Source organism: Meles meles, chromosome 7 (genome assembly GCF_922984935.1).
Source record: "Meles meles chromosome 7, mMelMel3.1 paternal haplotype, whole genome shotgun sequence".
NCBI classification, from domain to species: domain Eukaryota; kingdom Metazoa; phylum Chordata; class Mammalia; order Carnivora; family Mustelidae; genus Meles; species Meles meles.
In genome coordinates this window covers 36,203,495-36,224,114 of record NC_060072.1, presented here as the reverse complement: position 1 = coordinate 36,224,114, position 20,620 = coordinate 36,203,495, and the positions used below count along the sequence as shown (strand labels likewise).

The 20,620-nt window shown below is 39.5% G+C and overlaps 1 protein-coding gene across 2 annotated transcripts in view; it reads left to right on the top strand.

Moving 5' to 3' along the window:
- The window catches only part of TMTC2 (transmembrane O-mannosyltransferase targeting cadherins 2), a 434,663-nt gene that overhangs the window by 337,237 nt on the left and 76,806 nt on the right, over positions 1-20,620 (top strand). For both annotated transcript variants that reach the window (XM_046013513.1, XM_046013514.1), the window contains one exon: positions 13,796-13,910. In XM_046013513.1, the coding sequence (XP_045869469.1) occupies positions 13,796-13,910 (115 nt within the window). The remainder of the gene's footprint in view (positions 1-13,795; positions 13,911-20,620) is intronic.

Genomic DNA, 20,620 nt, shown 5'->3' with positions numbered 1-20,620 from the left:
TTTTGGTGGGGGTGGGGGCGGGGAGGCTTACTTTCTATTTTATGTTTTCTTTAATGTGTACATTATGAAGGAATATATACTTGATAAAATATGAAAAAAATAAGTGACTTAAACTATCATTCAGATAGTTTATAGAAAATTATAGTAAACAACTAATTATCCAAAAATTATTTAACTGAACTCAACATATAAAATTTAAGATACAAAAATTAAATGAGAAAGGAATAAAAAGCAAAAGGCATCTTGCCTGAATTCTCTGTTAAATACCACATTTCCATGATGAATTCATCAAATGTAACAGTAACACAAGCATTTACTTAAGACCTTTTTTTTTTTTTTAAAGATTTTATTTATTTATTTGACAGAGAGAGATCACAAGTAGACAGGCAGGCAGAGAGAGAGAGAGAGAGAGAGGGAAGCAGGCTCGCTGCTGAGCAGAGAGCCCGATGCGGGACTCGATCCCAGGACCCTGAGATCATGACCTGAGCCGAAGGCAGCGGCTTAACCCACTGAGCCACCCAGGCGCCCCTACTTAGGACCTTTTTGTCCTGAGAAATTCTCATGGAATTTTCATTTAATCCCCACAAAAGCCAAGTAGGGAGGTTACCAGACTGTCTCCATTTTGCAGTTGAGGAAAGTGAAGTCATCAAGCTATAAGGTAAATTCCCCAAGATCTCAGAGCCAGTTAATAGTAAGGGCAACATTTAAACCAAGGTATTCCTGAATGTTACACTGCATTGTCTCTTAATCAATACAGGAGATAAAGAGATGCTTACATGCTTTGTTGGTAGGTTCATGGATACATAAAATATGTATCAGATACACTGAAAGTTGAGAACCACTCCCCCACCTTTTTTTTATTACCATCAATTTAGGTGTTAGAATTTGAGCATATGGATTTGGGGAGGACACAAACATTCAGGCTATAGCACCCACCATATTTTATCATAAGTCTAAAAAAAAATATTATTGATTCTGTCATTCTAAAATATACGACATGGGGCACCTGGATGGCTCAGTGGGTTAAGCCTCTGCCTTCGGCTCAAGTCATGATCCCAGGGTCCTGGGTCAAGCCCCACATCAGGCTTTCTGCTCAGCGGGGAGCCTGCTTCCCCCCACCCCTGCCTGCCTCTCTGCCTACTTGTGATCTCTATCCATCAAATAAATCAACAAATAAAATCTTTTAAAAAAAGTAAAGTAAGATAAAATATACGATGATTATAAGATGTTTCACAATATTAGGTTGATTAAATCAATTCGAGTAATATGGTATGACCTGACTTAAGCGTTTTGAGAATTTACATGAAGAAAAGCGTTTGGTGTCGTGCTGGGCACATCTGTGCTCATTAATGCTAGTGCTGTTATTGAAACTCAGTGCTCAACAATTATGTCTCTGCACCAGTCCTGGGTGTTTTTATGTATCCTTTGTTGTTGCAGTAATCCAAAAATAATCCAAAAAAATTATGGTGGGTGCTATGGTCTGTGCAGAAATAATACTGTCCCGGTTTTACAGACATGTGATTTAAGGTATCAAGAGTGTATGTGACAATACTGAAGGCCCAGCAAGTTGGCAAAGGAAGGATTTGAACCTCCTTTGACTCTTCAGCCTGTGATATGTTTCTGGTTTGCCTTGCGCTTTTAAAGGTATACTCTCATCAAATGTAAGCCTGGTGGGTCCCCAATGGTGGCAAAGCCCCCAAAGGCTGAGGTTTTGGCGGACTGGTGGTGGAGAAAGCCGTGGAGCTCTCATAATCATGTACTTAGAAGCCTGAGGAAGGAAGGGCAGCCTGAGGTCTTCAAGACGCAAAGAGAGCATGAAGGGTGGAGAGGGAGAGGAGCTCATGTAAAGAGGAGTGAAAGGAAGAACGAGGAGACAGGGTACCAGACCTCACCCCACCTAGCGTACTGATATTTTCTCATTTACTCTTTCTGATAACACAGGCAGGTTATCCCTGTTTGCAAAGTGAAGAGTCTGTGGCTCAAAATCAAAGAATTCTGAAAATAAACACAGTGGCCTTGCTTCGGAGAGTCCCACACGGGCTGCAGTGCCCCACATGAAGATGGCCCATCAGTATTTTTGCTATGAAAGAGTGAATAGAGAAGGATTTGCTGACCTTTAATTAGTTTTACTCTTTACTTTTCTTATCTCTGCTTCTAGTTTTTGCATAGGACTAGAATCCACTTTATTTTAAAGATTTATTTATTTATTTATTTGACAGAGAGAGATCATGAGTAAGCAGAGAGGCAGGCAGAGAGAGAGGAGGAAGCAGGCTCCCCGCAGAGCAGAGAGCCAGATGCGGGACTCAATCCCAGGACCCTGAGATCATGAGCTGAGCTGAAGGCAGAGGCTTAACCCACTGAGCCACCCAGGTGCCCCTCCACTTTGTTTTAAACTGTAACTACGTGATGCAGTTCAGTCCAGTCTTAGTTCATTTGGGCTGCTGTAACAACATAGCTTATATGAGTGATTTAGGAACAAGAGAAGTTTATTTTTTACAGTTCTGGAGGCTCCAAGTCCCAGATCATACTGTGGGCAGATTCAGTGTCTGGTGAGGCCTACTTCCCCATTAACGGTCTTCTCACTGTGCCCTCACATGGTTGGCAGGGACAAGGTAGCACTTCAGGACACTAATCCCATTCAGGAGGGCTCCTGATTTCAAAACTTGAACTGGGAGTGGGGAAGTGGGGGAGGGGGAGGCACTAACATTCAGACTGTAGCAACAATTTATGTATACACGCATTCTTTTGACTCTGTCTTTGTTCAGGACACCAGAAGCCACAAAAGCAGGATGATAAGAACTGAGTTAAGCATTAGATTAGGGAGTAGAGGGTGCAGTGGATTTTGGAATGAGGCTCTCCCCGCCTCCCTGTTGATTACTCCTTGAGCATGCGGTACCTTTTGCTAGCCTCTCTGTTCCTCAATTTCTTAATCTGGAGATGATTGCAAATGCCTCTGGTTGTGGGGATTCGTTTACAATTTTATAAAATAACTAGTGTGTCATAGATCCTCAATAACTTGTAACAATGGCCATCTAGTTTTAAATATAAGAGAACCTATAATAATATCTTGGAGAATGAACAAATCGTATAGAGAAATTTTTGAATAAGGTATATGAAAAAGAGACAAAAATTAGGGGAAGAGGAGACAAGATCTAGATTTTAAGAAAAAGAGGAATCTGTCTCCATCAACATCCAGATAGAAAAGGAGTAATTGTTTGCAAGAGGAATGAATATTATAAGTAACAAGTAATTGGGAACAGAGGGGGGGGGGTGGGGGGGGAAGCAAGGAAGGCAGAGAGGGGGGAAAAAAGAGAGATACTGTTTTTCCAGTCTTAGCTATTTGATTTAGCAATTGAATGCACTTTGAGATTCTTGTTTATGTTCTGCCTTCCACTTAATTGAAAACAATTGTTACTGAAGTTTGCTACCCTGTCATTAACTCTTCTGTGCCTCAGTGACATGTCTGTAAATGAATACCTCAGAAGAGCCCGTTGAGATGGTGTGGGAGGGCAAGGAGAAGACGTGGAGGTCCTCTGAGGAAGAGGATGTGAGCATCTGGCTCTTGGGACCACCTCCCCGCATTCTCATTACCACCCCAAGTTCGTCTCAGAGGCACACTCCCTTCCTTACCGACTTTCCCCGTGTTTAAGCCCTCACGTCTGTCATGTCTCTTTCCTTGCATTGCCCTTGCCTAAGAAATGACACTACTCATCTCTGTATCTTTGATTAGGTCCCAACCTCATTTGATTAGGTCTTGCCCTTCGTCTCTAGGTGGTGAAACTCTTCAGATTGTTTGAAACCTAGCATGACCTTGTTTTCCTTTCTATGGTGCACTTGATCGCTATTAAATCTATGTATTACTTACTGTAGTGGGGTGTGCTGCTTCTCTCTCTTTGCCCCTCCCCCACTCTTTCTTTCCCTAATGCCTTCTCTTTACTTCCTCACCAGCCCGCCTCTTGTCCTCTTTGCCTCCCTCTACTTCCCGCTCTCCATCTGACAGTCTTCTAACTCCCTCAATGGTTTTTCTGGCATCTCATAACCCTTTTGGAAAGATTCAGGGGAGAAATAAATGCAGTAAAGCATCCCTAGCCTTCCTGACCTCCTTTCTGCTTGAGCACAGAGCCCTGGCCTGCTGTTCCTCTAATCTCCTTTGCAGTAGACACCTTCCTTGCCAACTGTCCATTTCAGGGCAAATTTTTGGTCTCTTGTTCACATAGGGACAGATCTGGGCCCTCCCAACCTCAAAGTGAGCAGTCTGGATTGCTCTCCTGGGCATCATTTCCCTGTTCATCTGGCCGACCTGTTTTCTTGGCCAGTAACTACTACACATTTATCACATTGGGTTTGTCTCAATAAACCAGAGCTGTTATTAAATCAAGCTGCCAAGAGCACAAAAACACAAAGCAACAAAACTAATAGAAGGGAAGGGAAGAGAGATTGGTTTTATATATTTTTTTAAGGATTTACTTATTTGAGAGAGAAGATGCGTGCATGAGAGCAGGGGGTAGGGGCAAAGGGAGGAGAGAGACAGTGTCATCCAGAGCCTTGAACAAGGCTCTATCTCATGAGCCTGAAATCATGACCTGAGCCTAAATCAAGAGTCAAATGCTTAGCTGTTGAACTGACTGAGCCACCCAGGTGCCCTGAGAGAGACTGGTTTTAAAGAGTAAGAGCAGGGGTGCCTGGCTGGCTCAGTTGGTAGAGCATATGACTCTTGATCTCAAGCTCATAAGTTCACGTCTCATGTTGGGCATAGAGATTACTTTAAAAAAGAAAAAGAAGGTGTGCTTGGGTGGCACAGTTGGTTAAGCGACTGTCTTCGGCTCAGGTTATGATCCCAGGGTACAGGGATCAAGCCACTCCCTGCTCAGTCTGGAGCCTGCTTCTCCCTCTCTCCCTGCCCCTCCCCTCCCTCATGCTCTCTCTTGTGCACTCTATCTCAAAAATAAATAAATAAAATCTTTAAAAAAAAAAAAAGGATTAAGAACATACCTAAAAATGCAAGGGATTCTCAGAGGGACATTCAACAAGCCTCCCTTCAGAGAAGCAAAAGAGATGATTCTCCTCCACATTTTAATTCTCCCAGGTCTAATTAGCACACATTGACAACCTCTTCAGCAGCATCTCCTTTGGACAGGGGGTCTAAATCCTGAGCATTGCATTATTCCCTACCCTGTCTCATCAGTAGTGTGTTATTCACCTTCCTTAACGGAAACACTCCATAAAGGGCTTGCTTCTGTTCTACCTGATCCACCTGTCTCGTTACCCATAGATACCACCAAAATCAGCCCAGATACTTCCATCTTCCAAGCCCTTTCCCTGCTCCAATCATCTGAATCTTTGAAGAAGTTTAGTTTACTCTATGTATTTTCAATTTTAATTATAAGTTGTGCAAAACCAAACAAACATTTATCTCCATCCAGATATGATGCACTTAGCCTGTGAGACCTTGCATCTCCTCAAGTTTATAACTGTTTTGTGCTTAAACTATCTCCATAACCTCCTCTTTTCTCTGCTAAAAGATGGAACTGATTCAAGGATAAGTGTTGCATTCATCCTCCCCCTCCTCTGCCTCAAGTATCACTACATCTTATGTGTATTAAGCACAGTATACATTTCTTGGGTTGGATACGTTAATCTATAGTTTCTTCCTTTTCCCAGACCATTGAATTTATTCCACAGTACAATAGTATATAATAGATTCTAACCAAATCGCATAGTTTGGACTGTTTACAATTAAGGTATCTTTGAGGGCATGATTGATGTCTGGATTATTTGTCATATTCCAAGGGACACTGCGAGATCTAAACCAGGGCTGCCATGTTGCTTATATTCCGGAGGCACTGTTCATAGAGACCTCACCATGAATGGCCACCTTGAAAATTTTGCAATACCCAGCATGTGGCCATTTATCGCAGCTGTGCGTAAAATCACTCTAAGGTGAGAGGATGTGAATAGGCAAGCACCCGGTGACCTATGCTGGCTGAAGTCTTGTTCTTGCAGCTGAAGGAAATAGCCACATGGGGATCTAGGTAATTCAGTCCTGTTAGTGAATGTGTAGTGACTAAATCCCCACAGTGTGCCAAGAAGTAAGAGAGTGAGCCACTGTGATAGCTGGGGGAAGAGCACTCCAGGTGGAGGGAGTGGCAAATAAACTACTCTATACCAGGAGTCTTTATTCCTCCAGTGTGTTAGACAACACGAGGCCAGTGTACATGGAATAAGTGACCAAGAGGGAGTGTCGAGGGAGACAAAGGAGATGAAGTCAGAGAATGGGGTAAGAGATTGCGGGAAGAACACCCTGCTGACTCTATTGGGCTGTATAGTCCAGTATAAGGACAGTCACCTTCCCTAGGTCAGCTGTAGAATGATGGGCACTGACTTCCATTTTAATAGAATCATTCTGACTGCTATGTTGGGAATACCCTGTAGGTCAAGGACTGAAGTATGGAGACCCGTTAGGAGGTTATGCAATCCAGAGTGACATGATGGCTTAGGACAAGGTGGTAGTGGTTAAGAGTCAGTCGATTCTGGATCTGCTTAGATGGTCTGATGTCTTCCGCCAAGGGGAACTATTTTAATGCACATGTTAAGTTCTAGCTGTTATTTGATAAATAAGATTTTCATTTGTCTTTGAACATTTTTTAAAGCTACCTATGAATAATTTTTTTCCCCAGAGAGAATTGTATCATCATGACACCTATTACAGTTTGTTTTAGCTCCTTAATTTACTTGCATTGATCACAAGAGTGAATTTTTCATATATTTTAGTAAGAAATGCCAATCCCAACTAATCTGGGGAGTTTATGTGCAAAACTTTTACAAAGCAGTATTTGAGCCTAGGCTTAAGGCCAGTTTACATTGTTATGGATCTCTACCTTTCAAGCAGTTTTTTAAAGCCAGGAATTAATGAAGGATTGATCTTCACCAGCTTGTCATATTGAAATGTTGGTAAAAATCCACCAAGTAGTTTAAATGGTTCAGTTAGAGAATTGTCCAGAGAAGAAATGGTATAACTGTAATACAGAAGCACTTGAGTCTAGAAAGATCAACTGGTTTTTCCCTCTTCCTTTTTTAGCCTATGGGGAGACTTAACACTCTTTGAATCAGGACCTCTAGAAATGCTTTCCTTTTAAATATCCTTTTCTGTATTTCTCTACTCAGATTACTTTTTTTTCTTTGTAATTTCTCGTCTTGTTTTTACCTTTGTTCTCCTTTTGAATGAAGACAATTAAATAAGATGATGATAATTAACTTGGGTAAGACAAATTATAAATCAAACAGTGATAAAGTGTGATAGCACAAGATATACATGAGAACAAAATGTATTTTACTTAAGATTTCCGTGTTTCTTTTTTTGAAATTCTGCTCAATTATCAAACACCACGAATGTGTTTGTTTACTGTATATGAGAGAGAATTGATTTTTCACAACTGTTCTACATATGAAAGATAAAATTCTTAAATATCCTTATGTTAAGAGTTTGCGAGAGTAAACTTGTATTTATTGCATATATCTTACTCATACAGATGTATCTTTCTATCTGCACACATATGTGTAACCTGGTCATTGTTCTTTGTAATGTAGGGAAGGACATGCCACATGTCGTTTATTGACCAGAAGAGCTTAATATAACGGGGGCTAATCCCACACGGGGCATCCAGAGTACGGTACAAAACAATTGTTTTGTTCCCATCAGACACTGGCTCTCGAACTATGGACAGTGGAGTAGCAGCATCAGTAGGAAGTTGCTAAAAATGCAAATCATGTTCATTCCTCATTTGTCAAATGAATTTGTCAGAGGAATGAATATACACTGGTGGGGGGGGAACAGTCTTTTCAACAAAAACAAACAATGTTGGGAAGACTGGACAACAACATGCAAAAGGCTGAAACTAGACCACTGTCTTTCACCATACACAAAAGTAAACTCAAAATGGAAAAAAACCTAAATGTGAAACCTGCAACCATAAAAATTCTAGAAAAGAACACATGAAGTAATTTCTGATGTTGGCCATAGCAACATTTTTCTAGGTATGTCTCCTGAGGCAAGGGAAATAAAAGCAAAAATAAACTGTTGGGACTACATCGAAATAAAAGTTTCTGCACAGCAAAGGAAGCAATCTAGAATACTAAAAGGCAACCTACTGAATGGGAGAAGATATTTGCAAATGACATATCTGATGAAGGGTTAGAATCCAAATGATAGAAAGAGCTGATACAGCTCAAGAGCCAAAAACCAAAAAATCCAATTAAAAAATGGATGAAAGACATAAGCAGACATTTCTCCAGAGAAGACATCCAGATGGCCAACAGGCACATGAAAAGATGATCCACATCACTTAATCATCAGGGAAATACAAGTCAAAACCACACTGAGCTATCACCTCACACCTGTCAGAATGGCTAAAATCAGCAACCCAAGAAACAACATGTGTTGGGGAGAATGTGGAGAAAATGGAACCCTCATGCCCCTGTTGGTGGGAATGCAAACTGATGCAGTCCTGTTGTAAACAGCATGGAGGTTCCTCAGAAAGTTAAAAATAGAGCAACCTTATGATACAGTAATCATACTAGTTGGTAGTTCCCCAAAAAATATGAGAATACTAATTCAAAAGGATGGATATGCTCCTGTGTTTATTGCAACATTATTTATAATAGCCAAACTGTGGAAGCAGCCCCAGTGTCCATTGGTAGATGAATAGATAAAGAAGAGGTGACATATTTTATATATATATATATATATATATTATTTATATATTTATATTTATATATTATATATATGATATTCTGCCATAAAAAATGAAATCTTGCCATTTGCAAGAACATGGTTAGAGCTAGAGAGAATAATTCTTTTTTTTTTTAACTTCTTTTTTTTTTTTAAAGATCTTATTTATTTGACAGAGAGAGAGAGAGAGCGATCACAAGTAGGCAGAGAGGCAGGCAGAGAGAGTAGGGGAAGCGGCTCCCTGCTGAGCAGAGAGCCCGATGCAGGGCTCAGTCCCAGGACCCTGAGATCATGACCTGAGCTGAAGGCAGAGGCTTAACCCACTGAGCCACCCAGGTGCCAGTAGAGAGAATAATTCTAAGCAAAGTAAGTGAGAGAAGAAAAAATACCATATGATTTCATTCACATGTAGAATTTAAGAAACAAAACAAACAAGCAAAGGAAAAAGACAAACCAAAGACTCTTTAACTACAGAGAACAAATTAATGGTTATCAGAAAGGGGTGGTGGTGGTGGGTGGTGATAGGGATTGAAGAGTACACTTATCTTGAAGAAAAAAAAAAAAAAAAATCATGGGCTCTATCCCAAACCCACTGAATCTGAAACTCTGGGGTTGGGGCCTAGCTCTGGTCTGCAGGACTTTCCAGATCATTCTGTTGTGCACTATGAGTCTATGAGCCACTGAAAAATGTAACCTTTCACACCTTCCAGAATCCACCACTGCAGATGGACTCTTGGTTTCCCTTCCACTCCCCATACTTCCCTGGCTCCTCCTTGTAGTTCCCTTCACCACCAAAGGCCAAGTAACTGCTCCAACCCACAGAGGCTCAGCATGTGGTTCTGACTTGGTGGGCTTTCCATAGATGTGTACGTTCCTCAGGAAAGAGCGCCTGAGTCTCCCTTATTTATATTGATCACTTTCAGCCAACAGTCATTCAAAGACACTGTATAAAATGATTCACTATCCAGTAGTAATAAAGATGAGAGGATTGGGGCACCTGGGTGGCTCAGTGGGTTAAAGCCTCTGCCTTTGGCTTGGGTCATGATCTCAGGGTCCTGGGATTGAGCCCCACATCTGGCTCTCTGCTCAGCAGGGAGCCTGCTTCCCCTCTCTCTCTCTCTGCCTGTCTCTCTGCCTACTTGTGATCTCTCTCTGTCAAATAAATAAATAAAATCTTAAAAAAAAAAATGAGAGGATTGACACCCACATCCAGTCCCATACACTCTAAGTCAGAAGGCCATACTGAGGCAACTCTGCTTTATACCCCCGTTATTCCTGCCTCATGAATAATACCATTCCCTTTTATTCTTTTAAGTGCTCTGGTTTAGATGGTAAATTATATTACAGTGAACTAATCATAAGCAATTCTAATACTGTTGGAAAGCAGTCAAAGAAAGATTCACCAAGAAAGAAATGTTTTAGGGCTTACAAACAAAAGATGTCCAGTCATAATAGGCAGACAAGAAGGACTGGTGATTGGGATGGGACAAGAGAAGCCTTAGAGCCTGAGAGCTGAGGATAAATAAGGATGTGAAACAGCAGGTTACATTAAGGGAGGCAGTGTCTGGTGGGAACAGTAATAGATGGCTTTGGTAAAAGAGTGACTTCAGGCAAAGTTTTCCATAAGAAGTAAGGGCAGATTTTGTTTCTCATTAGTCCCCCAATAATATATCATGAGTGGCTCTTTGGAATCTTTATTAAGAAGAAACCTAGTGTGTCTTTGTCTCCCTGTTTATGTTGGTTCTCTGTATTTGAAATGCTTATTGCTCCGTTTTCCATCAATTCTGGGCTATATTTCAAACAAACAATCATTATATAACATAGCAGAATAATAATTCACTTTCAACTTTGGTTCACATTTTCAAGTTTAGTGGAAAAAAAAAAAAGACACCAAACGGTCCACACTGCATAATATTTTATGCCTTTATCATAGCAGAACACTAATGCTGGAATATTGAGATCTATGGCCTGCCGAGAACAGAATGGGGGGAATTATGCAAATACCTAACTAATATGTTGTGATATTGTTTTTCTGAATGTTAATATGATGAATGAATTCTGTTAAAAATGATCATATGGGGATTTTTTCTGTTACTGTTTTGTAAAAATTGCGTGTTTCATGTGGTTTAGGGACCTTGCAAACTGTATATAAATTGCATTTTGGACAACAAAGCTGACTTAAAGCCTAAGAAAGGTTTGGAAATTATGATAAAAATTGTATATTCAATTTTATACAACTGGTTAATGTTACTATCCGTTAGTGTTGATGTTGTTGAACATTAACGATGGGTTTGGCATCCATGAGGCTTGAAAGGCTTTGCCCTTGGGACATTGCACATAAACTGACCTTTTAGGCCACTGAGCCTTATTATCTTCATCACAGAAGCTTCTTGTCATGGTCCTCTGTTTCTGTGTGGACAGTGCAGATACTGTGTCCCTGTTTTCTCCTTCTATTTTACCAGAGCTAATGTGTCTTCTTTACCTTGTATACTCTGGAGTAATGAATTTTACTAAATAACCTTCATTATTCTTTATTCAGTTAATTGTTGCATTTTCCTACTGTTAATACAGAACACATTTCAGAATAATAGCTGTCTGGAAAAGAAAAGTAACTGTCAATAAACTCCTACATTATCTTTTGTTTAACTATTACATAATTAATTAACATACTTATTAATGCTTTTACTTAGGTAGACATTATTCTTTGAAGACAGGTAGCAATTAATATTAGTTTTAATTTTTAAAACCTGTAATCAAAGTAATTAACTGAAGAATAGGTTTAGTCTAGTATCCTTTACTAAAATCTATATGATGAAATATTATTTTGCATTATGCCATAGAGTGTTTAATTCTTGTTTTACTGTCTTTAAACAGCATTACTTTCAGCTGAATCTCATATCAATATATTTATAGTTAATATACACACGAGTTTCATAAGTAATGTATTTTTCTGTATATAAATGAAACCACAGTTGGCCCTTGAGCAGCATGAGGGCTAGGAGCACAATCCCCACACAGTTAAAAATCTGTGTATAATTTTGACACCCCCCCAAATTTACCTACTAATAGCCTACTGTTGACTAGAAACCTTCCTGATAACATAGACTGTTAACACATATCTTATCTATGTGTTAACATGCTATATTCTTAGAATAAAGTAAGCTACAAAAAAAAAAAGTTGAGAAAATCATTAAGGAAGGGAAAATACATTTATAGTACTGTACTCTTTATTGGGGGGGAACCCTACATATAAATGGGTTCATACAGTTCAAATCTGTGTTGTTCGAGAGTCAACTGTACTTACAAATCAGTGTTCTTAATAATTTTCTGACCTAACAATTATGTTTGAGACCTGAGAAAGGCTCAGAACGTTAGGGGATAGACTAAGAAAGTGACGTACAACTTTTTGTAGAAATAGCTAGGATGTCTCTAAGTCCTGGTCTTAAAAGTCTGTCACCTCATTTTAATAAGTCGGCTTATCGTTACTCACCATTTCTTAGCAATTGACGTTTATATATGAGCAGAGTCTGTGGCTTATTATAAATTCTTAAAACAGAAAATGGCCTCTTGTGTTTTAAGGACTAGCCCTTTGGTTTAGAAGACAATTTGTAATATGTATTAGATAAGCAGTAAATAATGGGCTCCTTCAAACCACCGCCATCAGGGAGGATTCACCATTTACCATTTCTAAATTGTTTTTCCCTGTGCAGCTCAGGGCTTGCAAATCATTTTTATAACTTTTTCTCATATTGTTAAAATCTTGAACTTTAAGAAAACAGGAAACCCAAAGCAAAAAGAAATAATCATTAGCCCAGAACTCAACAAGCCCAAAAGTTACGTGAATGATTTCAGCATCTCTCTTTTATGCACTGATTTAGTTTTCATTTGAATATCGTTTTCAGATAGGGCTTAACATCATTACTTTTGCTGTTACTAAATCCCCACCTATAAAACAAAGAGAAAAACAGTCTGTTCTTTTTTTTTTAAGATTTTATTTATTTATTTGATATATAGAGAGAGATTACAAATAGGCAGAGAGGCAGGCAGAGAGAGAGAGGGGGGAAGCAGGCTCCTTGTTGAGCAGAGAGCCCGATATGGGGGCTCGATCCCAGGACCCCGAGATCATGACCTGAGGCGAAGGCAGAGCCTTAACCCACTGAGCCACCCCAGCACCCCAAAACTTGGAACAAATTCTTTTTTTTTTTTTTTGTCTTTATGGGTTTTGGGGATGGCACTACATACCAGTTCTTGAGGTATAGTTTCAAAGAGTAGTATGGCTCTGTGTGGATTAATTCTAACCTTGCAAAGCTGACCTTCAGGTTATCTCAAAATTGTGAATGTGTTAATATTTGCTCCATGTTGGGACGCCTGGGTGGCTCAGCTGGTTGTACAACTGCCTTCGGCTCAGGTCATGATCCTGGAGTCCCGGGATCGAGTCCCACATTGGGCTCCCAGCTCCATGGGGAGTCTGCTTCTCCCTCTGATCTTCTCCTCCTTCATGCTCTCTCTCACTGTCTCTCTCTCTCTCAAATAAATAAATAAAATCTAAAAAAAAATATTTGCTCCATGTTTATTAGTCAGTCTAATTAAGAATAAGTAAATGCTCCGTGGACCTTTATATGTTCTTCCAATAATTTCAGTGCTGCTTAAGTATAAGAAGTTTATACATCTCAATATAGATAGCCTTGTCTGTACATATGGATCAGAGACAGAAGCAGTTTTAATTGACCGATAATAAAAATCAATTCAACTCTTAATTGTAATATATCTTCAGCTGTATCCATTTTATTTCTTGGTTCAATAGTCTATACAGGATTTGTTTTTTAAGGAAAAAAAAAACAAAACCAACTTTGTGAATATACCAGACAGATGCATTGGGTTGTCCTGCAATGAAGGTAATGGCATAGAAAACAGGACCAAGTAACGAAATGTAGATGAGCCGCACACATAAATCTTAGCTTCATATCACGTTTACCACTCTATTTTTCTCTGTAGTGATTTCATTTGTTTCACAGGATTAGAGCAGTAGTTTCCAAGTTGAAGCTCACTTGGTTTTATACTTTGCAGGTCAGTTTCTTCTGGAAGAAGCTCGCCTCATAGAAGCAGCTGAGATGGCGAAGAAAGCCGCTGAATTGGACAGCACAGAGTTTGACGTGGTCTTCAGTGCTGCGCACATGCTCAGGTGAGTTTTGCCCCTGTGCATTAGAAGACCAACACTGCAGCTTTGGGAAAGGAATTAGGTAGACCAAGTCCCCTGTCGTACTCCCTTATTCCACATTCTTTTTTTTTTTTTTTTTTAAAGATTTTATTTATTTATTTGAGAGAGAGAGAGTGAAAGAGAACGTGAGAGAGGAGCTGGGAGCCCGATGCAGGACTTGATCCTGGTACTCCAGGATCATGACCTGAGCCGAAGGCAGATGCTTAACCAACTGAGCCACCCAGGTGCCCCTTATTCCACATTCTGGAAGTGAGTTATGCTGTTTTACCATGCTAATGTCGGTCAGGAGTATTTTATTCGTTACAGTTTATGTGCACAGTATGTAGGGGATGTAAGCCTTCAGGACTCTGAAAATTACCGAGAACCATTTTCCTTTCCTTTCAAAAATCACTATAAAATTCAAAAAAATCAAAAAATTAAAATTAATAACTGTTTAAAGGTCTAAAATAAACATTATGTTGATTGGTCAACTGCATCTCAGTATTTGTGTTTTATATTAATTATATTGAATATGGCATGTGAATGCACTTTATTGTGTTTGGTGGTAGAGAGAACTGTCAAGTACAAATATACCTAAGGGCTAGCAAAGTCTCAAAATGGTGCTGTATTTAACATTGTTGTTATGTATGGAAACAATGTATCTTTGTAGACCTTTTAGTACTTCCGTTTGCAGAAGGATAGTCTGAAGCCTGATTATTATAATAGCAAAACAATTAATAGTTAGAGCAATAATTTTTGTTGTGAATATAAAAAGAAAGTTACTGCATCCATGAGTGGTGTTTAGATTAAAGGAGAATGGTTTTAAGAAACTCAAATGATTTATACAGTTTTTTTTTTGTTGTTGTTTGTTTATTTACAGTATAACAGTGTTCATTGTTTTGGCATCACACCCAGTGCTCCATGCAGTACGTGCCCTCCCTATTACCCACCACCTGGTTCCTCAACCTCCCACACCCCCCCACCCCACCTCACCCCCGCCACCCCTTCATAACCCTCTGGTTGTTTTTCAGAGTCCATAGTCTCTCATGGTTCATCTCCCCTTCCAGTTTCCCTCAACTCCCTCTCCTCTCCATCTCCCCATGTCCTCCATGTTATTTGTTATGCTCCACAAATAAGTGAGACCATATGATACTTGACTCTCTCTGCTTGACTTATTTCGCTCAGCATAATTTCTTCCAGTCCCGTCCATGTTGCTGCAAAAGTTGGGTATTCATCCTTTCTGATGGAGGCATAATACTCCATTGTGTATATGGACCACGTCTTCCTTATCCATTCATCCGTTGAAGGGCATCTTGGTTCTTTCCACAGTTTGGCGACCGTAGCCATTGCTGCAATAAACATTGGGGTACAAATGGCCCTTCTTTTCACTACATCTGTATCTTTGGGGTAAATACCCAGCAGTGCAATTGCAGGGTCATAGGGAAGCTCTATTTTTAATTTCTTCAGGAATCTCCACACTGTTCTCCAAAGTGGCTGCACTAACTTGCATTCCCACCAACAGTGTAAGAGGGTTCCCCTTTCTCCACCTCCTCTCCAACACACGTTGTTTCCTGTCTTGCTAATTTTGGCCATTCTAACTGGTGTTAGGTGGTATCTCAATGTTGTTTTAATTTGAATCTCCCTGATGGCTAGTGATGATGAACATTTTTTCATGTGTCTGATAGCCATTTGTATGTCTTCATTGGAGAAGTGTCTGTTCATATCTTCTGCCCATTTTTTGATATGATTATCTGTTTTGTGTGTGTTGAGTTTGAGAAGTTCTTTATAGATCCTGGATATCAACCTTTTGTCTGTACTGTCATTTGCAAATATCTTCTCCCATTCTGTGGGTTGCCTCTTTGTTTTGTTGACTGTTTCCTTTGCTGTGCAGAAGCTTTTGATCTTGATGAAGTCCCAAAAGTTCATTTTCGCTTTTGTTTCCTTGGCCTTTGGAGACATATCTTGAAAGAAGTTGCTGTGGCTGATATCGAAGAGGTCACTGCCTATGTTCTCCTCTAGGATTCTGATAGATTCCTGTCTCACGTTGAGGTCTTTTATCCATTTCGAGTTTATCTTTGTGTACGGTGTAAGAGAATGATCAAGTTTCATTCTTCTACATATCGCTGTCCAGTTTTCCCAGCACCATTTATTGAAGAGACTGTCTTTTTTCCATTGAATATTTTTTCCTGTTTTGTCGAAGATTATTTGACCATAGAGTTGAGGGTCCATATCTGGGCTCTCCACTCTGTTCCACTGGTCTATGTATCTGATTTTATGCCAGTACCACGCTGTCTTGGTGATCACAGCTTTGTAGTAAATCTTGAAATCAGGTAACGTGATGCCGCCAGTTTTGTTTTTGTTTTTCAACATTTCCTTAGCAATTCGGGGTCTCTTCTGACTCCATACAAATTTTAGGATTATTTGCTCCAGCTCTTTGAAAAATATCGGTGGAATTTTGATCGGAATGGCATTAAAAGTATAGATTGCTCTAGGCAGTATAGACATTTTAACAATGTTTATTCTTCCAATCCAAGAGCATGGAACAGTCTTCCATCTTTTTCTGTCTTCTTCAATTTCTTTCATGAGTGTTCTGTAGTTCCTCGAGTACAGGTCCTTTACCTCTTTGGTTAGGTTTATGCCCAGGTATCTTATGGTTCTTGGTGCTATAGTAAATGGAATCGATTCTCTAATTTCCCTTTCTGTATTTTCATTGTTAGTGTATAAGAAAGCCACTGATTTCTGTACATTGACTTTGTATCCTGCCACGTTACTGAATTGCTGTATGAGTTCTAGTAGTTTGGGGGTGGAGTCTTTGGGGTTTTCCATATAAAGAATCATGTCATCTGCGAAGAGAGAGAGTTTGACTTCTTCCTTGCCAATTTGGATACCTTTTATTTCTCTTTGTTGCCTGATTGCCATTGCTAGAACTTCTAATACTATGTTGAACAAGAGTGGTGAGAGTGGGCATCCTTGTCGTGTTCCTGATCTCAACGGGAAAGCTGCAAGCTTTTTCCCATTGAGGATGATATTTGCTGTGGGTCTTTCATAGATAGATTTTATGAAGTTCAGGAATGTTCCCTCTATCCCTACTTTGAAGCGTTTTCATCAGGAACGGATGCTGAATTTTGTCAAATGCTTTTTCTGCATCAATTGAGAGGACCATGTGGTTCTTCTCTCTTCTCTTATTGATGTGTTCTATCACACTGATTGATTTGAGAATGTTGAACCAACCTTGCAACCCAGGGATGAATCCCACCTGGTCATGGTGGATAATCTTTTGAATGTGCTGCTGGATCCTGTTTGCTAGGACCTTGTTGAGAATCTTTGCATCCATATTCATCAGTGATATTGGTCTGAAATTCTCCTTTTTGGTAGGGTCTTTGCCTGGTTTGGGGATCAGGGTAATGCTGGCTTCATAAAAAGAGTCTGGAAGTTTTCCTTCTGCTTCAATTTTTTGGAACAGCTTCAGGAGAATTGGTGTTATTTCTTCTTTGAAAGTTTGGTAGAATTCCCCAGGGAATCCGTCAGGTCCTGGGCTCTTGTTTTTTGGGAGGTTTTTGATCACTGTTTCAATCTCATTACTAGATATCGGTCTATTCAGGTTGTCAATTTCTTCCTGGTTCAATTTTGGGAGTTTGTAGCTTTCTAGGAATGCATCCATTTCATCTAGGTTGCTTAGCTTATTGGCATATAACTGTTAGTAATAATTTCTGATGATTGTTTCTATTTCCTTGGTGTTAGTTGTGATCTCTCCCTTTTCATTCATAATTTTATTAATTTGGGCTTTCTCTCTTTTCTTTTGGATTAGTGTGGCCAATGGTTTATCGATCTTATTGATTCTTTCAAAAAACCAGCTTCTAGTTTCATTGATACGTTCTACTGTATCTCTCGTTTCTACCTCATTGATCTCTGCTCTAATCTTGATTATTTCCCTTCTTGCATGTGGAGTTGGTTTGATTTGTTGTTGATTCTCCAGTTCTTTAAGGTGTAGAGACAGCTGGTGTATTCTGGATTTTTCAATGTTTTTGAGGGAGGCTTGGATGGCTATGTATTTCCCCCTTAGAACCGCCTTTGCTGTATCCCATAGGTTTTGGACCGAGGTGTCTTCATTCTCATTGGTTTCCATGAATTGTTTAAGTTCATCTTTGATCTCTTGGTTGATCCAAGCATTCTTAAGCAAGGTGGTCTTTAGCTTCCAGGTGTTTGAGTTCCTTCTGAACTTTTCCTTGTGATTGAGCTCCAGTTTCAAAGCATTGTGATCGGAGAATATGCAGGGAATAATGTCAGTCTTTTGGTATCGGTTGAGTCCTGCTTTGTGACCCAGTATGTGGTCTATTCTGGAGAAGGTTCCATGTGCACTTGAGAAGAATGAGTATTCTGTTGTTTTAGGGTGGAATGTTCTGTATATGTCTATGAGGTCCATCTGGTCCAATGTTTCCTTCAATGCTCTTATTTCTTTATTAATTTTCTGCTTCGATGATCTGTCTATTTCTGAGAGAGGCGTATTAAGATCTCCTACTATTATTGTATTCATATCAATATGACTCTTTATCTTGATTAATAGTTTTCTTATGTAATTGGGTGCTCCCATATTGGGGGCATAGATATTCACAATTGTTAGATCGTCTTGGCGGATAGTCCCTTTAAGAATTATGTAGTGTCCTTCTGTATCTCTGACTACAGTCTTTAGTTTAAAATCTAATTTATCTGATATGAGAATCGCTACCCCGGCCTTCTTTTGAGGCCCATTGGCATGAAAGATGCTTCTCCATCCCTTCGCTTTCAGTCTGGGTGTATCCTTAGGTTCAAAATGGGTCTCTTGTAGACAACATATGGATGGGTCCTGTCGTTTTATCCAATCTGCAACCCTGTGTCGTTTTATGGGCGCATTTAGGCCATTCACACTGAGAGTGATTATTGAGAGATAGGTTTTTATTGACATTGTGTTGCCTTTGAAGTCTTTCTGTCTATAGATTGTTTCTATATTTCTGTTCAATGATATTCTTAGGATTTTTTCTCTTTTATAGGACCCCCCTTAATATTTCCTGCAGTGTCGGCCTGGTGGTTGCATAGTCTTTTAAGCCTTGCCGGTCCTGGAAACTCTTTATCTCTCCATCCATTTTAAATGTCAGTCTTGCTGGATAGAGTATTCTTGGTTGCATGTTCTTCTCATTTAGTACTCTGAATATATTTTGCCAGCCCTTCCTGGCTTTCCAGGTCTCTGTAGAAAGGTCTGACGTTATTCTAATGGGCTTTCCTCTGTATGTAAGAAGCTTCTTTGTCCTAGCTGCTTTTAAGAGGGTCTCTCTTGAAACATAATTCCCCATTCTAACTATAAGGTGCCGTGAGGACTTTCGAGAATCTAAAATCTTGGGAGGAAATCTTTCTGCCTCTAGTACATGAACGTTGTTTCCATTCGTGAGATTGGGAAAATTTTCATAGACAACTTCTTCCACTATATCTTCTAGACTTCTTTCTTTTTCTTCCCCTTCAGGAATTCCAATAATTCTGACATTGGAACGTTTCATGGCATCGTTTATTTCCCTGATTCTGTTTTCGTGGCTTCTGAGCTGTTTGTTCCAGGCTTCCTCCTGATCCTTTCTCTCTATCTGTTTGTCCTCCAGATCACTAATTCTATCTTCTGTCTCAGTTACCCTAGCTTTTAGAGAATTTAGATTGGATTGGAACTCATTGAGAGCATTTTGAACATCATCCCTGGTGGCTTTCAGTTCTGCCCTAACATTGTGAACATCATCCCTAGTGGCTTTCAGTTCTGCCCTAATCAATTCTGTTATGGCTTTCTCCAACCTAGGTATTGCCTGGATAATTGTTAGTCTGAATTCCTTTTCTGACATATTGTCTATGTCGATAGCCATTAGCTCTGTTGCAGAAGGCCCATCCTCTGTATTTTTCTTCTGTTGGGTATTCCTCCTCCTAGTCATTTTGGTAAGAGATGACTAAACAGATGCAGCTGGACTTATCGATTGTGGTGCAGTCAATGTGCACCCTGGAACGCTTCTGTGCAATCAGGATTCCCCACCCAAATGAGAGAAAAAAGAAAAGAAAAAGAAATAGAGAAGAAGAAAGAAAAAAGGGGGGAAAGAAAAAAGGAAAAAAAAAAAGAGAGAGAGAGATAGGAAAAAAAGGGAAGATAAAAGAGAAGGCTCAGCCCAAATGGGCCACAAGGTAAGATTTGTGGAGTATACAAACAAAAACAGACGGACAAAAAGAGTGATAAAAGTATATGACAAGAGAAAAAAATATGTATATATAAGCAAAAAAAAGGGAAGAACCTCATCAGAAAGAACCCCAAGTATAAGATTTATATATTATCAGGATAAACACAAATTCACAGAAACACTGACAGAAGGAAAAATTGGGAGAATGGTTATAGATTCTCAGTGTGGGTGAGGAAGGTTATTTTGATTCTTCCTGAAGGTATCTTGATGTTTTTGTTAAGGGACTCAACTTTCCTAAGTTACAGGGGGATTAGAAACTGGTTTGCCTATAGGGGTAGCATTGATTGGGGAAAGGGGATTACCTTGAAGTTTAACTCTATATGTATAGTAGAAAATAAAAATTAAAAAAGAATAAACTAGACTAAACTAAGTTAAAATTAAAAAAGAATTAAAAAAATAGAAAACAAAAGAAAAACACGGGTGTATGTATCAAAAAGTTCAGGTTAGAAGGTTATT